This window comes from Psittacula echo, assembly GCF_963264785.1.
Source record: "Psittacula echo genome assembly, chromosome: 3".
Taxonomy (NCBI): domain Eukaryota; kingdom Metazoa; phylum Chordata; class Aves; order Psittaciformes; family Psittacidae; genus Psittacula; species Psittacula echo.
Genome location: NC_137736.1, coordinates 70,314,068 through 70,332,177, shown reverse-complemented (window position 1 = coordinate 70,332,177; position 18,110 = coordinate 70,314,068). Strand labels below are relative to the sequence as shown.

Here is an 18,110-nt window from a genome sequence, read left to right as displayed (position 1 = left end):
CACAGGTTATTGTACTTTTGCAATCAAAACTAAATATGACTGCAAAATCAATCATTTCTTTTGAAATAATTGTATTATGTCCTCATCTGTGAAAACAAAAGAGCAGATTGAAGTTAACGTTATAAGCAGGCTTCATTGAAAATACTTAGTATTCAAAAGCATGGAAATTTATGATATGACTTTATAAAAAGGATTGTTCTGCAAGTTATGTAAAGGTAAAAGCAAACATTGCCTTCCTTTTGAACACTCCATTTGTTGAGGCTGCCCATATCCAGTGAAAAGGAAAAAAAAAATCACATAGGTTAGAAAACATTGTCAGATTTACACAGTGAATGTACATTCTCCATTTAGTGCCCAGTGGATTTCTGTCAGTCAGATAATCATATTTTGTCAAGCAGGTCTCAGTTTCTTTTCCCTTAGCTGGATACCTGTTTCAGACTGACAGGAGTCGCCTGTAGTGAGGAATGTTTGAGAATGGACCTTCTATACTGCTTTTGCTCTGTGGGTACAGTGACTGAATTCTTACCCTGGAGCCTCTTGAGAGCACAGACTCACTTAACACAAGCTTACAGAATACGGTGTTAAAAAGCTGCATTTGCCATTAACCAAATGAGCTAGCTGAACACTGCATTCTGTTAGCAGTTCTATTCCTTGTTCATTCTTGAAACCTCTGTCATTTTTGCTGCTCTTTTCATTTTTGTGTGAAGGGGATGCAAGTGCTGAAAGCTGCTTGCAGCCCTGATGACATAACTCTTGGCCAGCAAACAGCTCAAGTTTTTTCAGGTGTCCCTGTGCAGTCTCCTTTTTCTTTTTCCCTAATGTGAAATTTATCCAATTGTTTTCTGAAGCACATCTCAGCGGTTGCAACTTTCTGTGTACAGACGTTCATACCTGCTCAAGGATTAATTTTTTGACATAAAAAGATTTGTCATGGAAAGCAGGGGTTTTGTAGGTTGCTGCTTTTGTTAACCAAAAAAAAAAAAAAAAAAGGGAGACTTTTGTTCATTCAATAAAATTTGTTTTCTACTTTGTTGTTTGCTTTTCATTTGTCTTGGGAATGGAGACCTAACATTTAGTGGAGGTTTTCAGGAAAGTAGGTAAGTGAAAGATCAGGACTGCAACTTCTGCTTAGCAAAAAGTAGTCCTGGAGGTAAGATGTCTTTGCTCATAAGCCTGTGCCAGCCACTGTGACTTCTGATACTTAATGTCCTAAAGTCTGCAGGCTGATGACTGAGCAAAACTCATGGCTTTTGAAAATTTATTTTCCGGATGAACTATTTTCAGACTTTATTTTTGCAAGGTGAATTTGGGCTGAGGCCTCAGATTTCTTTAGAATACTGTAGCTGTGTTCTTTAGGGGCCTTCAGGCTTACCAGTTACACAAACGTCTCAAGTTTTGCTTAATAATCAGTTGTGCTGAGGAACAGGAACTCCCCTCTGACAGTAGCCTGTTACTTTATTTTGCTTTTGGGTACACTTCAATGAAGTGCATAGGATATTCCATCCTTCCGCCATTGGCAGTATGCATGGCCCTGGGGACCGGCAGCAGGGAGCTTTCCTAGGGATTCCCGGTGGGAATGTGTAGGAGCGGGGAGAGCACAGGCCGGGGGAAAACCATGTTCAGAGGCACAAAAATACTACGTTTATTTGCATGTGCGAGGTGGTGTATGGCACTTCACCCTTCCCGCGGGCAGGCACGGAGCCCACCCCAACAGGCGCTGGCGAGCGGCTCGGTCTCTCCGCCTGGGCTTCCCCACGGGAGGCTGCAGCCGTGAGGCCCATCTGCAAGGGCCACGGGATGGGATCCGACCCGAGTCATCCCCTCCCGTTCCGGAAGCAGCTCCTCCACGCCCCCACACGGCCGTCCGCCATAGCGCATGCTCCAGAGGGGCGGGGCGAGGTGGTGCATGCGCAGGCCGGGGGCGAGTCTGCGAGAGGCTTTAAGGTCCGAGGAAGTTCCTGACGCGTTTGGCTTTGAGCTTGGTGTTTGACGCCCACCGCAGGTGAGTGTCGCCGTGTTCCGACTGATGCCCCTCCGCCTTCCCCAGCCCTTTTTGGGGCCGGGCCCCTCTCCCTCCCCTGGTGGCCGCCGCCCCGCGGTGTGTCCCTGGGGCCATGGCGGTCTGACGGCCGGCCCGCCGCAGCTGTAACGCCGCGCTCGAGCGCAGTTCTAAAGGCTTTTCCCGTACCGCAAGCTGAGGGAGTCTTCCGGAACCGGCTGGAGAGGCTCCCGGGCCTCCTTCACCTCCACAGCCTGTCGCCTTGCCTGTGCTTGTGGTAGTAATAAGGTGTTAATGGAGCGTATAACCTTTGGGTTATTACTTTCGTTCTTCCTAGAGTCTCTCAGAGTAGCTAAGAGAGGGCAATGGGAGTTCAAGGACTTTGGAAGCTGCTTGAATGCGCTGGGAGACCGATAAACCCAGAAGTGCTAGAAGGAAAAATTCTTGCCGTTGGTATCCTTTGAAAGTAAAGCTGAGGAACCGGATTTGCGAGGGAGAGTGTTTTAACTATTGCTCTTATTTCTGCCTCATTACCATATTTATGTGCTTATTTCTATTTTAAAACATGACCATATTTTGATAAATACATCTTATACCCTATAATATGTGGAACACTAATATTTGTTTTTCTTTTTTTTTTTTTTTTAAAAAGGAGTCTTTTACTAGGTTTCTTACACAAGCATTGGGCTGTAGGATTTTGTGCTTTATCAATTAATGTGCTGCTCTCGGTAGGACTATAAGATGAAAAAATGTAAATGCTTATTGTATCACCTTTCCCATCATATATGCTTGGTTCAATACTGGAAAGGTATGGAAAGAAGTTACCCTTTGTTTATTTGTAAGAATAACTGGGGAGGTACTACTTGCTGCACAGTTATTTCAGCTCTCATTTTTGTCCAGGGCAATAGGGGCAAGAATTTTTTCTTCTCCAAAGTTTGCAAGTATTTGGGTAGTCTTGGTTTCAATAAGTCAAGTCTGAAACAGTAGGAAAAACCCAATTAGTCAAATACGTGCACATTATAGAAACTATTAATATGGTATATGCATAAGATATCACATTTTTTTTCTTCTTAACGGTTCTTTCAAGATATCAGTATTTGGTTAAACCAAGCAATAAAGGGAGCCAGAGATCGCAGTGGTTATTCTGTACAAAATGCCCACCTCCTCACTCTGTTTCGTCGACTTTGCAAGCTACTGTTTTTCCGGATTCGACCTGTCTTTGTTTTTGATGGAGGGGCCCCGCTTCTGAAGAGGCAAACCTTGGTAAGTGCTTTTCCTGAGTCATTGTAGTGCAACATAAAAAGGACATGGAACTGTTGGAACAAGTCCAGAGGAGGGCCACGAGGATGATCAGGGGACTGGAGCACCTCCCATATGGAGACAGGCTGAGAAAGTTTGGGCTGTTCAGCCTGGAGAAGAGAAGGCTGCGTGGAGACCTCACAGCAGCCTTCCAGTATCTGAAGGGGGCCTACAAGGATGCTGGGAACGGACTGTTCCTCAGGGACTGTAGTGAGAGGACAAGGGGTAATGGGTTCAAACTTAAACAGGGGATGTTTAGATTGGATATAAGGAAGAAATTCTTTACTGTGAGGGTGGTGAGGCACTGGAATGGGTTGCCCAGGGAGGTTGTGAATGCTCCATCCTTGGCGGTGTTCAAGGCCAGGTTGGATGAGGCCTTGGGTGGCATGGTTTAGTGTGAGGTGTCCCTGCCCATGGCAGGGGGGTTGGAACTAGATGATCTTAAGGTCCTTTCCAACCCTAACTATTCTATGATTCTATAAAATAGGGTGTATGTTTGCTAATACTAAGTAGCCATTTTCAATTTCCTTGTTATTCTGCTTATGTACTGTGAGGATGGGGGGCTTGAAGTGCACTGCTGTGCGGGTGTTCTTTGCAGTCTTACTCTTGGGTACCTGTTGGAGCATGCAGCACCTCCCTTTTGATATGTTCAAGTTTGATTTGTGTAGAAACTGGGTTGTAGAGATGTAGATGATGATCTAGCTTCAGAATGAACCTGAACACTCTACTTACAAGCGTTGGTACCCAAAAGCTGAAAACGTTTCCTGGGTCCCAACAGAGGAAATCAACATAGAGAGATCTGGAGAACCTGAAGGCTATGCCCCACTGATGTAGGATGAATTAGAGGTTGCTCATAGGCTCAGCACACAGAATTATAACAGTAATTTACCAGATTTGTATCTTCAGCATCCAACAAAATCTTGTTGGTGTTTATCATATTTTTACAGGCTCAGCGAAGACGAAGAAAGGAAATTGCCACCCATGATTCCAGGAAAACTGCAGAGAAACTCTTGAAAACATTTCTGAAGAGACAAGTTATCAAAAATGCTCTTAAGGGCAAGAGGCAAGAATAAAAAGTATTTTACTCTTGTTTATAAGTGGCAGGGAAGTTTTTAGGTAGCTGTTAATCACTGGAGTTTTTTTTTCTTTTCCTAAGCCATGAGGCATTTCCCAGTATTACAGAAGTTCGAAGAGAAGAAGTTGATGACATATACATTTTGCCGCCTTTACAAGAAGAAGAGAAGAACAGGTAGGTAGAATTAAGAAATATTAGCTTAAATGGCAATAATAAACTCAGATAAAAATACAAACCACATTTTTTGGTGCTGCTGAAAGACCTTTGGCTCATGAGGCTCCATAATCTATAAGGTATATCTCTTTGTTTTATTTCAGTTTCTTTTGGAGTTTAGTTTATAGGTGCGGGTACAGAAGCCTTCTAGTTATTTATGCAAAAATAACAGAAGCACCTTAGATTCCACAGATTAAATTTTAAATTGGATTAATGTTTAAGGATGAAAGTGCTGCCTCAATCTCTGTGGCCATGTCTATGTGACTAAATGGAATTGACTGTTCAAGCTTGAGTAGCTGGTGTGTGGCAGCTTGATTCCCTTCATTTAGTAGTGCAGACGTGTTCAGCAGAAGTAGGCTTTGTATGAACTTGTCAAACTTATGACATCATCTTAAGTGATACTAAGTGGGAATGTGAAATTACCTGTTGGATTACTCTTTGCATATCTTTCAATTGCTTTAAGCTCTGACCAAATAAGAATCAGGTAATGACTTAAACAGCAACAGTTATCTCAATCTAGTTTTATCTGACATAAGTCTTGCTTTCTGTTCAGATCTTTTTGGCTTGTGTATGTATTTATATGTATGCACGAGTATTTGTATGTATATGCGTACATATACTTGAATGCGAATTTTTGTATTTGATGAAGTGATGACTGAGGTCCTTTTACTTAAAATAGGAACTTTATTTTCCTAGGTAAATATCTATAAATTTTTTTTTTCTTTTTTCTCATGGTGATTTTTAGCTCAGAAGAGGAAGATGAAAAAGAATGGGAAATAAGAATGAACCAAAGAAAGATGTTGCATGTAAGTGCATCCTAATTGAGCTATTACTGTGAATAATCCTCTCATTCATGTGCTATGCCTAAAAGGCAAACAAAAAGGTTAGGGGGGAAAAAAAAAAAAAGGAAGTGTTTGGGGAGGTATAGGTCCTACTATTGCTTTTGTTATCTAGCAAAGAAGTCAGTTTTCAGTATTCTGTGAATTCCTACTAATAAGGAAGTACAAATGTATTTATGTATTTTTTTTCTCCACAGCAGAAGTACAGCAGAATAGGAATTTTGTATGGTATCTTTCTTTTCTGACTACTTTCTCTGGACATGTGGAGAAGAGATTGTTTCTTGTAATGATATAAGTGAAATGTATGCATTTGTGCACATGTTTTTGCACACATCAAACAGCATATTTAACAAAATTCCCGTGCTTCTTCAAATAAGAGCTGATACTGAAGCACCCCAGTCCTTGCGTTTTCACAGATAAATTCTGTATTTCCCTCTGATGTGCTGATCTCATGAGAAAAGAAGAGAAATATGTAATCTAAGAAGATGGCACAATAGATACTAAAATTATCTCTGTTTTCATCAAAGAAAACAAACAAGAAAATCCCCAACCAAAACTCTTGAAACTTGGAAATGCTGTTTATCTTTGAAGCAGTTCACATTCAGGAGAACCTCCTTGGAAGGATAAAATCAGATTACCTGAGGCTCTAGGACCTTCTTCTATGATTTAGACTTATCTTTTTGTAAAAAGAATAAACCCAAGTTTCTCTGTATAGAGTACATCAGCAATTATATATTTTTAGTAGGTAGTTATCTCATTTGTTTATTTTTCTGGGGTTTTTTTTGGCTTTTTTGTTTTTGTGTGGGTGTTTTTTGTTTGTTTGGGTTTTTTTTTTGTATTTTTTGTTTGGTTGTTTTTTCGTTTTTTCCTTAACTGTTTTCTTCACAGTAGCAAGAAAGGTTTTGGGTGTGGGTTGTTGTTGTTTGAATTGATGCTCTAAATATTTTATTGTTCTTGCTGTGCTGTAATATAAAATAGGTGTTTATGTTGTTTTCCATTTTTATAGGAAGCATTATGTGAAAATCCTCAGTCTGTAGATATTGAATCAGAAGATTTCAAGAAGCTGCCTCCTGAAGTAAAATATGAGATCTTGACTGAGATGAAGGAATTTACAAAACGAAAAAGAACATTTTTTGAGGCAATGCCAGAGGTAATATTTAAAATGGCTTTTAAGCCATCAGAATGGAGCTATTGCCATTAATGCAGATGAATATTACGTAAGAGTATCCCATCTGGACAGTTTTACCCCCAGGCCTGTTTAATAAGATATGTTATATTGAGAGGAAAAAACCCCAATGAGATAATGACTCTTAACAGAGGCTTCACGTTTGTGTATTCAGGACCCTATCCTAAAGTATCCAGGAGTGCAGCAGTCACCAAAAGACAAACGTTACCTGCTTAAACCTGTTACCTCTCCAGAGCATGGGAGATGAACTTTCTTAAAAGGTGCAGCTACATGGAATTTTATTTAAATTGACTTCTTTATTTGTTTGTTTTAAGGAGTCCAATGCCTTTTCCCAGTACCAGCTTAGAGGTTTGCTTAAGAAAAGCAGCCTCAGTCGGTGCATAGAAAATGTACAGAAAGAACTGAGTCAACAGCACACTGGTGAAATCCAAACACAATATGAAAATGAAGGTGGTTTTGTGAGAGAAGTGGAATGTAGAAAGGTAGTCTCGGAGGATACTTCTCACTATATCCTAATAAAGGGTATGTTGGCTCTTAATTTTTTTAAAACCTCTTGTTTGGTATGTGCAGTCTACAACTCTGTTTTAAAAAACAAAAAAGCAAACCCTGATTATTGTTTCCAGGTGCATGTAGCCAACAGTTTATATGAAATCAGTACATTACTGTTAGACATAATTAACTATGATCTGTAAGTGTGTAGGAAACTGGTTTATTAATCTTTATGCAATGATGTTCATTCTATAAAATGTAATATTAGTATAAAGCATATTTTTTTCTAAAAAAATATTCAACAAAACCCCTTTCTTTTAGGCATTAAAGCAAAAGAAGCTACAAGTCAAGACTTGGAAGCTATTGCAGGGCCCTCATCAAAAATGCCTGAACTTACTGAATTGAAAGAAATCACTGAATCTCCTGCTAATGCAAAGCTAGTTGAAAGTGAGAAACTGCAGACAGAGAAAGGTAACAGTGTGGTGACAGCACCACCCTCTCCTCGGACTTTGCTTGCCATCCAGGCAGCTATGCTAGAAAGCAGCTCAGAAGAAGAACTGGGAGATGAAGATACAGGACGACTGAACATGGATCTGTCTATAGCAGAGGAAGGCAGTGTGTCTCCAAGAACACTGCATGCAATTCAGCAAGCTCTGAGTGATGATGATGATGCGAGAGAAGTTGTTACTGTTAGAACTGGTAGAGAGCTACCAGAAAGATCAGAAGTGAAGGATTTGCTGCTTAGTAGCTCAGATGAGGAAGACCAGATTCCTGAAGTTAAGGAGAGAATACCTACATCTGCAATTAATTTGTCAAACCAGGTGGTTGTGCAAGATGCTGAATTTGAACCAAAGAGTCAGGAGTTGGACAAAAATCATATTACAACCAAGGACACTATCATATCCAGACTTGAAAATTATTCTTGTATTGACAATACTAGAAAAGGCAAAGAAGATGTAGACAAAGAAGGAAATAGTTCCAAAATAGAATTAAATTGTTTGGGAGATAAGGATGTAAACTTGTGCACACAGAAGCCGAACTGTTTTCCTGTACAAACTAGTGTAGGGGCTTTGATTCATGCTGAAACAGCAGGCCTTTCTGAAAATGAGGAAAACTTGAAAATTTCTCTAAATGTAGAGGAAGAAGTGTTGCAAACAGAAGAGAATGTATCTGGGGTACAAAAGGATATTATATTTTTCCCAGAAGCAAAAAGTCCTGAGGAGGAAAAAGAAGAGATACCACAGTCTGAAGACAGTGATTCTGATGGTATGTGCTTTTTAATTGTGTAAAAACAAAGAAAATGGGACCTTGCTGTGTTAGTAGTCAGTTGAAGTTAACCTTTTCTCCTAGTAAGAAATGCTTTAAAATACTTCTATTAGCAGGTGTGTAGGAGGTGGGAAGAAAATCTGAGCTGGTTTTTCCCCTTGGTATTGTGTTTTGCCATTGAAACCTGAATATACAATACAGAGAGTCAGGAAAGCATGTTGTTATGTGCATTGAACTTAACTGGTGTGGAAATGATCAACCACTAGGTTTCTGTAATCTCACAATCCTTATATATATTTACTGCATATAGAAGAAAAATCACTCATGCTTATGAATGCTTTTTTTTTTTTTTTTTTTTTTTTTGACAAGCAGTGGGAAATTGAATTCTTTATTTTCCTTTAATAGGAAGTTTTATTGAAGTGGAAACTGAAATCAGTAATGAGGCTGAATTTCCTGCTAAACGTGATGAAAAACTGGGTGATGAAACAGCACTTCCAGAAGTGGAGACAGACAGACATGATACTGTCACACAGGACTTGCTGAAGGAGTCTGAAGTGCAGCTGACAAACAATCAGAGTGTTGAAAGAGAAGATGATGATAAAGATGCAGAGGATAAGTGGCAAGACATTAGTATGGTAACTCCTTGTTACTTGTTTTGAGCTAGTAATGGAGTGCTGTGTCCCCATGTAGTTCTTAAGGAAGACTGTTGGACAGCTTCTTACTGTTTTGGTGCTTTCTCATATGTGCCTGTAATTCTATGGGAACTTATTCTTCTTTAAAGATGATGGTTAATCATAATCTCCCTGAATTCAGAGGGAAACTTTAAGGTTTTAGCAGTCTGAATAGACCTATCTCTGATTTTATAATTTACTGTGTTAGAGAGGCTATGTCAGCTTTCAAGTATGAATTAATGGGAGCACATGCTACTAGAAAAACTGTAGTTGGAGACTTAGTGATTTACTTAATTAAACATACGTGAATTGTTGAGATAATGGAAATCTTGTTCTGTTTTTCAGGAAGAACTAGAAGAATTAGAAAATGACCTTTCTGCTGAGCAGAATAAGCTTCAGGCTCAGAAACAGCAGCAGGAACGTGTTGCTGCTTCTGTGACAGGACAGATGTGCTTGGAAAGCCAGGTAGTATTTGTTGAATCATTTTGGTTTGATACAGTATGATGTCAACTCCAGTCAAATGTTTTCTCAAAAGCTATTAGTAATTTTGCTTAATTATAGGTCACCTTTTTTCCTCTTAGGAGCTTGTTTTCTTCAGTCTGCTTGATTTAAAACATTACATGTATTGAGGTAATATTGAATTCTAACCTATAACATTATAAAATAATGATATTCTAGTATGGAATTGGTGTAATCTGAATGTTAGCTAAATTGTGATTTCCCCTGTGGATTAAAAGATAAAATGTTGCAAGAAATCCATGTGGTAACCCAGGTTTATGCCGTGGTAACTGATCTTAACGAATCTCACCAGCAATGCCTGCATAAACCTGTAACCTCTGTTTTAGTATTCGCATTTAAAGGTTGATGCAGTCTAATGCAAGGACTACTTACAACATTGTGTTAGGGTTAATCCATAATACAGTAGACTAGTCATAGTATCTATCGCGTAATTATGAGAAACATAGAAATGCTTTTATTTTAGTTTAAAATGCTTTAAAGTTTTGTTCCTTTGTTAAATACTTGCTCATACTTGTTTCTTCAGATGATTTGTTTTTTTAAAGGCCAGTGCTTTTGTAATACTATGTGCCCTATAATGATAGATACACCATTATAGTTGTAAGTCCCTTGACCTTGTGCTTTTGCTCTTTATTTCAGTAGAAGTTTTAAGTCTTGAGATGAGCTTTGTCAGGGCATAAAAGCCAGCTGCAGTGAGGAGAGAAGAAAAAGTGTGTTTATGCACAGATATATGCATACATATCAAATACTTCATTAATTTTATAGCTTAGGTTTTGCAGTGATTGTTATGTCCAACTTTGGAGCAAGAGAGTAAATGGAATTTCTGGAGATGACTTAATCCAGAATTGTGTCTCTGACCCAAGCCTGTAAAACTAGTGTGTGTGTGATAGCTAACTGAAGTTAAATAATATATTCCATAAAACCAAATTGTCTAAAATGCATTAAATACATGTATATCAAAATGCCATCCAAAGGATGATTGGTCTGCCCCCTGTTTCCTGCTTGATATGAATGTTTCTCATAGGCTTTCATACTATTCTCTGAAGTGATGACTCTTTTTTTTTTTTATTTAACCTGCATCTTTTTTTTTTAAGGAGCCCACACAATTGTAACACACGGTCTTTTCTCCATGATCTGCAAAGCACAATACTTAAGTATGCTTGTGCAAATAAGGTAGCAGGTTCTCAGACTGTGTAGTAATAGTGTGATCAAGTAATGCTTGACTCACACGTCACTATCTGCCTGAGATGTGTGTGATTTTCCCTTGACTTAACTGTGCTTGGCACTTCTCAGCAGAAATTAAGATTTATTGTGAAATATTAAATACACCTCAAGTGTGAATCTAGCAGTTCTGAGTAAAGCAGAAGTATAACAGAAGTTCATTCTTCAGATGCAATATTAACTGTTTTCTTTCCATCCTACAGGAGCTTCTCCGTTTGTTTGGCATTCCTTATATTGAAGCTCCAATGGAGGCAGAGGCACAGTGTGCTGTATTGGACCTTACTGATCAGACCTCTGGGACAATTACAGATGATAGTGATGTTTGGTTATTTGGTGCACGTCATGTTTATAAAAATTTCTTCAGCCAAAACCAATATGTGGAGTATTATCAGTATGTTGATTTTCAAAACCAGCTAGGTAAGCCTCAGGTATTGATTTGTTAAATACAGTCTTTAATAAGACAGCACTGCCATCTATCTTTTTGAAGTTGTAATTTCTACAGAATTTTGTGTGTCTATTACCACAATGCCTGTTCTTTGGAGAGTCTGTAAAGACATTCGGTTGGTTTTATTGCCGTATGACCCCCTTGAATTTTCATGCACCTGTATTTAATACACTGAGTTAGTGTGATGAACATCAAGACTGGAGATACGACCCTGGTACCTGTTTCTGGGTAAATGTCAGCATGACTTTTCTTACATGGTGAGAAAATGATATTCTGGTGTCATCAGGTTTGTAGTTTTCTGGAAATGGAAGTTAATTTTGAACATACTGACACATAATGTTTTAGAAGAGGGTCTGGCATATGTATATGCTCTGTAAAAGGTTTTTCATTTAGTTATGCTGACAGCTTTTTTTTTTCTTTAGATTACTCTTATACTAGTCTAATCAAATTGTTGCTAATTATGAACTACAAAACTTTAGTGTCATGTAGTGTATTAAAGAAAATATGAGCCAATTTTAACTTCTTATGCCTTGTTTAAGCAGAACTCTTAAAATCAATTTTGATGTTTTCAAAGTTGAGAGGGGCTATAGACTTTGAAATAATATTTTAATGCCTTCAGCATGTAAAATTCCACAACATTTTTATGTGGTGAAAAATGTCTTTGGCTTCTTCTCCCAGCAAACTGCATGAAAATTTTTTTTTACCCTACTTATACCTACCTAAGTATGCTACCATAGCTTACTTGGAAAATTTGCTGTGGAAGCATGTGTGTGATTCTTTGTTGTGTTTTTTTGTTTGTGGTTTTTTTTGTTTTTTGGGTTTTTTTAGCTGTTATTAATGTAATAAACCAGAGCTTTTATTTATTTATTGGGGAAAAATAGTCACCATTAGTCTTCATGTAACATTCTTCTGTGGTCTTGTACCTTTTACTCCTTTTCCATGCATTGTACAATTCTTTCACCACAGTTGATGGATATCCTGGATAGCATGCCAATAGTCTTGCTGTGTGTGCTTAGACACACATCCCTCCTTTTATCCACTGATTTTATTTATTTATTTATTTATTTATTTATGTTGTTCTTTAATCTAAACTCCTGAAGCTAGTCACTGAAAATCAGCCTAGTTGCCTCAGATCTTGCAGCATACCAAGTACAAGTGGTCAGCTGAGTTCTTCCTCTTTTTTGGCTGTTTCACAGGCTCTTTTTGTCCACTTAATAACTGCACTGGCGAAGGCTTCCAATTTGGGAACACTTTTAAGAAGTAGAGGCGTTGATATTACGGACTAGAATTCAAATTGAATGTTTTTTTTATTTCTGATGCAGGTGCTTTCAGGTCAGTGTTAGATGAGAACAGGAGAGTAACTGGAGATACATATGTAAAATAGTATCTCTTAGCTCTTAGAGTTTCCCGATGGTCTCTACTTTGTAACGGTTAATTTCGGCAAAGATGTAATTGTCAAGTTAGCATCACTACCTGTGCTTGAGCTAACATGCTCCAGAACATAATTTAGCGAATTCTGACGTTGAATTAAGTGTACTTTTACAGAGTTAATGCCTTTGAGTTCCTTTTGAGTTTTGTCTTTCAGATAATATATTTTTTAATTTGTAAGGGAATGTGTGCTGGATCCACTGGTTTAAATTGATTTATGCACTTTCTTTCACAGGGTTGGATCGAAGCAAGCTAATTAATTTGGCATACTTGCTTGGAAGTGACTACACTGAGGGCATCCCAAATGTTGGCTTTGTAACAGCGATGGAGATTTTAAATGAATTTCCTGGGCATGGCTTGGAACCTCTCTTGAAATTTGCGTACGCTTCATCATATTTTGCTTTTTTGTCTTTCCATAATATGAGTATTAGTGAATATATTTTTCTGCTGCTTAAGCATACAACCATCGTTAAGGAGACTAAGTTAACTGTAAAATATGTGACTCCATTATGTCAGTATTTGAAATAGCAGGTAAATAAGGTGACATACTGATACAGCTATTACAGTGAGACTAAAGAAGACAATAGAACAGCTGTAGAACTGTGCGACTGCCTCTGAATTCATTGCGGAGTTGGATCCATAGTGGAGTGGAGGTTTATTCTCCCTGAGTTTGTGAGAAGGTGCTATAGATTGCTCGTAGAGAAAAGAGACTTGATGAGTGAGGAATGGATGACCTGGAAAGAGACAGACAGGTAGGCTGTGGGGAAGAACAAGATCTGTAGAGGGCCAAGCCAGTTGTGTTTGCAATGACGAGAATGATTAGAAATACTTCTGTGGTTTGGCGTTTTTGGTGTGTTGTGTTTTTTTTTTTTTTTTTTTTTTTTTTGTTTGTTTGTTTGGGTTTTTTTGTGTGTGTTTTTTTTTTGTTTGTTTGGTTGGTTGGTTTTTTTCTTTATACCAAAAAAACTTTCAAAATTATCATTGTATGTGGAACATCCTCCCTACGTGTGGCTAAATTTAGGGCCTTCTGTTTAGCAGTTTATGGGGAATCCAGATGATGTTTGCTACTGTGGCTTACAACAGCTGCATTTACTGTGTATATTTTGCCTTTTCTGCTTTCAGGTTATATGTCCTTTTGGCCATTTGGGAATTTTCTACCCACTTTATGTAGTAACTGAAGTAGGGAGACTAGGGCTATTGAAATTAGCATGGTGGCTCTTGATATTCCAAATTATACCTTATGGAATACTTTCCTCTGTTTTTCAGTGAGTGGTGGAATGAGGCTCAAAAGAATAAGAAATTGAGACCTAATCCACGTGACACCAAAGTCAAGAAGAAGTTGCGGGATCTGCAGCTTTCCTCAGGTTTCCCAAATCCAGCAGTGGCAGAAGCATACCTAAATCCTATGGTGGATGAGACAAAGGGTTCGTTCATCTGGGGAAAGCCTGATGTAGAACAAATCAGAGAATATCCTCTTACTGTATGGCAGGACTTGTCAGTGAAAAGTGCTTGGTTTAAAGTTCATAAGGCTTGTGCATCAGTAACGGAATGTCCAGTTTTTAACATCTCATTGGTGTGAGGGGCCCTCAGCCCCATCAGCATGTGATATCCTACAATGGTACCTGCTCTGGAACTGAAGGGCATGTAGCCATGTATGTGTGGCATGTGGGGTGGCTCTGCCCTCCTAAGAGAGTAGGCTGTTTCACATTGCATGTAAAGAGAACCTCATAGCTGTCAGGAGTGTGCTACTCTGCCATCTTTCACAAATATGTTTCAAAGTGTAGTCAGCAGAAATGGTGACTTAGGCTGCATTACTTACTGCATTTCTTGCAATGTCTATTTCTTGCATCCATTGCAGCTTGAGCTGCAGCAAATTGTTAAAAAGTACATGACAATGCATGCAGAGCTAATGGTATTTTGAACAGTAAATGAAACTTTCAGTGTGTGCAAGTGTAAAAATAAGATTTGCTTTGTTGTATGGCAATACTGTATAGCCAAAATGAGTTCTGTCCTCATTGAGACACACTCTTGGAAATGTTGATATTAGAGAACAAAAATCTGTAACTAATAGAGACGTAGCAGCATGGTTAGGATACATAATGTAATACTGGAATCATCTACATAAGTCAGCTGTAATAAGAATATTTTCTCTGGTTTCATAGTAGAAAAAGCTTTGAAGTAGAGTAGCTTTCTTCTAGACATTTTTCATTTGAGAAATCTTTATGTTTGCAGAATACTAGTAATAGCCATTGTGCAAAGTTCCTTAACTTTTTGCACCTTCTGTCAGAATCGCTTTGGCTGGACTACGATGAAGACAGATGAAATCCTTTTGCCTGTGATGAAACAGCTGAACTTGCAGCAGGTAAAATATAGAACTGTGTGTAGTTTAAGGGTAACTAGAAAAGTGTAAGAGCTGTTTTAAAATGAACAGCAAGGTTTTAATCTAAAATAAATTTCTCAAACTGAGGTTTGGCCATTTTTTTAAAATATTCATATATATTATATTTAAAATTTATTAAACTTACTTCTCTGAACTTCATTTCCATATGATTTGGGTGCCCTTTGAGGAACTCTACATAATTTCAATTGCTGTTTTCAAATTTTGTTACTTATCAAGCACCTATTCAGCTCCACGTTGCTGTTTATTCTGGATGTAGCTGAAATCACAACTACTTCAAGCACTTCTGGTACTTTTAAAAGACAATATGCTGTCTCTAAAAATGATTTATAAAAATGCCTCTAAGATTTTGGTGAATGGAGAACTGACCCTTTGGTATCATCCATATTCTTTGAGGAGGAGTGCAGACTGAACTGCTGAGCAACATTAATAATATTACTCTGATTTCCATATAAATGTTCTGTCAACTTTAATAAAACTTAAAAGTGAATAGTGGTGCATGCTGCTGTACTGTGAAAGTCAGTTCTAAAATTCATCACTGAAGGTCAGATTCTTTTCTCCTTTTGCCATTAACAAGATAAATCCTTAATCTAAACCAGGATTCTAGGTTTTCTTTGTTGCTCAAAGGAGTGAAAGGTACCAAGCCCCATAGTTAAAGCCATTTACTTTCCAGTTGACTGGAACATCCTTTGGAAGCATTGGTTCTTTTATACAATTTTAGGGAGACTATAAAGAGCTATCTTAGTTTATACAGCAAGCCTAGCTGTGGTTGAGTCACACAGACCCTTTGTGTATGACAACTTCTAGTTCTGCTCTTAAATCTTTACACTGTAGCAACATATGTTACAATGAACTTAAGTCAAGTGCTTTTTGTTGCACTAGCATATGGAATGTAAAGTGCACTTGTAACCTTTGCTTAATATGCATTCTGTAGTTCTAACAGCTTGAAGCTAACAATGTGTTGGTAAGGACATACTTAAGAGCACTACAGAGATTCTCTGTATTAAGGTTGAAAACAGCAACATATGTCTAATCATCAAGCACAATGTTTATGAAATTTCACCAGAGTTTGCTGTTTATTTAGTTTCTGTAAAGGTTCTTGTTGCAGAACTTATAATAAAGTATAGGTATGTCTGTAATATTGTCTTACTGTTCACATCTATTTGTATTATATTAATCTTGCTAGTCCTTTGTCTTAGTTTAATTTGGGATGCTTTATAGTATAGTTAACTGAATTCCTATCACAAAAACCTCCAAAGATGTTTCTCTGTTTTATTTTTGATAGACTCAGCTTCGAATTGATTCATTCTTCAGGCTCGAACAGCATGAAAAAATAGCTATTAAAAGTCAGAGACTGCGCAGAGCTGTGACTTGCCTGAAGAGGAAGGAAAAAGAAGCAGCTGATGATATTCAGGAAATTGAACTTAAAGAGCATGAAGAAAGGAAAAGGGAAGATACTGCAGGCTGCACAGATCATCAAGCTGCAGCAACCAAAGTCCAAAATGGAAAGAGAAGAAAACATTCAGATTCTGGAAAACAACTTGTCTATGGAGGTGGTTTTATAGGGAATTTGCATCTTTCAGAAACTTCTAGTGACTCTTCAGTAGAGGAATCAGAAAGCAGAGATTTAGGCAGGAGCAAAATGAGAAAAAAGGTCTCTGCAATGAAGGCAGCAGACTCTAAAGAGAAAAAGAGGTGCAGTAGTTCAAGTGGTGAGGATGAAGAATTGGGAAAAATAATCTTGGTGACTGCCAAACCTGTGTTTGAGGGCAAAAAAAAGAAATCACAGAGTAAGAGAAGAATAAAAAAGAAAACGTCTTAAAGTCTTGAGAAAGAGAGGCTTATGTGTGGGTTTTGTGACTACAGCTTTGTAAATATTGTGATGAATTTTTGATAAAATAATAAATTATCTCTATTTGTCATGTATTTGTCCTTCTGTAATCTGATGTACAGTGATTATTTATGTTCTGAAGTAAATGTCAAGTTTCTAGATTTGGAGTTACGTGACCATGTCCAAAGACACGATCTATTTGCAAAAGTGACATTAAGAGGTTGCAGAACTCATGTCAGATTAATTTGTGAGAGAAACAATGTGTGTTAGGCTCAGACTTCCCCGCCTACCCACCTCTCTTCCTCAGTGATTGTAGAAATTATTTATAGCTCCTGTAGGTTAAGGTGAAAAAGCACAGAAGTTGCCAGTCATACCTGTGTTCTTACATTACCTTTTAGTCCTTGCTGGTTTTCATTCTTCTTGTTTGACATTCTGACTTAATTTCTCATTGTTTCATTGTTTGAAAGTCCAAGTCCATACAATTAAGTTTCATAGGAAACTTAAGGATGAAGAGCCAAACTGAGCTGACTAGGACTTGGCCTTTATAGTTGTGAAGAGTCTAATACTTAATGTACAGTGCTTACTGGGCAAAAATTTTGATATTACTTTTGGAAACTATTACCATATTTTAAGCAAATTCTGAGTCTGAACAGTTTACAGTGGTGGTATAAATCACTCATATAACTGAATTTTGCTTTAACAGTGTAGATTAAGTCTTGGTGATTTGTTTGATGGTTTCTAAGTGGAGAGGAGATGCTACTAATTTCTTCTGCCAGGTATGGTGAAGTATAGAGACCTTCAGTCCTCTGAAGTAGTTTTGTACAACCCTTTATTATTTTTCTGCGTGTCGTGGTTTAATCCCAGGCCATAAATCAGAACCACGCAGTCTACTTCCCCCCTTCGCTCCTGGAGGGATGGGGAGGAGAACCAAGAGAATGCAACTCCCACGGGTTGAGATAAGAACAGTTTAATAACTAAGGTATAACACAAATCACTACTGCTACCACTGATAGTAATAATGATAAAGGAAATAATAAGGAAGAGAATACAACCGCTCACCAACCGGTACCTCACCCCCACCCTGCAGTCATCCAGCCCTTCCGGGGACTCTCTGTTACACATCCTGGGCATGACGTGCTATGGTATGGAATACCTCTTTGGCTAGTTTGGGTCAGGTGTCCTGTCTCTGCTTCCTCCTGGCTTCCCCTCCTCCCTGTCAGAGCATGAGACTCAC

General features: G+C 38.3%; 1 protein-coding gene across 3 annotated transcripts; it reads left to right on the top strand.

Moving 5' to 3' along the window:
- The first annotated feature begins 1,892 nt into the window (after window positions 1-1,892).
- On the top strand, window positions 1,893-17,177 carry LOC308218305 (DNA excision repair protein ERCC-5-like). Of its 3 annotated transcripts, XM_080612220.1 has the most exons (16): window positions 1,893-2,002; window positions 2,337-2,452; window positions 3,087-3,262; window positions 4,246-4,361; window positions 4,455-4,547; window positions 5,332-5,392; window positions 6,432-6,575; window positions 6,926-7,133; window positions 7,422-8,366; window positions 8,772-9,001; window positions 9,383-9,502; window positions 10,978-11,191; window positions 12,883-13,027; window positions 13,914-14,114; window positions 14,925-15,009; window positions 16,331-17,177. In XM_080612220.1, the coding sequence occupies exons 2-16, from the start codon at window positions 2,365-2,367 to the stop codon at window positions 16,865-16,867; spliced, it is 3,363 nt and encodes a 1,120-aa protein (XP_080468346.1). In that variant the 5' UTR covers window positions 1,893-2,002; window positions 2,337-2,364; the 3' UTR covers window positions 16,868-17,177. The 3 variants fall into 3 exon arrangements, with proteins under 3 accessions (XP_080468346.1, XP_080468348.1, XP_080468347.1); XM_080612222.1 differs by lacking the exon at window positions 2,337-2,452 and having other exon boundaries at window positions 1,904-2,002; window positions 4,246-4,374; XM_080612221.1 differs by having other exon boundaries at window positions 1,972-2,002; window positions 2,337-3,262; window positions 4,246-4,374.
- Window positions 17,178-18,110: the final 933 nt, after the last annotated feature.

Bases quoted from the DNA above. Each gene is read 5' to 3' on its own strand.
- LOC308218305 (XM_080612220.1), top strand. From the start codon at position 2,365: ATGGGAGTTCAAGGACTTTGGAAGCTGCTTGAATGCGCTGGGAGACCG. The intron at 6,576-6,925 runs GTAATATTTAAA...GTTTGTTTTAAG, and splicing joins TTTTTGAGGCAATGCCAGAG to GAGTCCAATGCCTTTTCCCA. The intron at 15,010-16,330 runs GTAAAATATAGA...TATTTTTGATAG, and splicing joins AACAGCTGAACTTGCAGCAG to ACTCAGCTTCGAATTGATTC.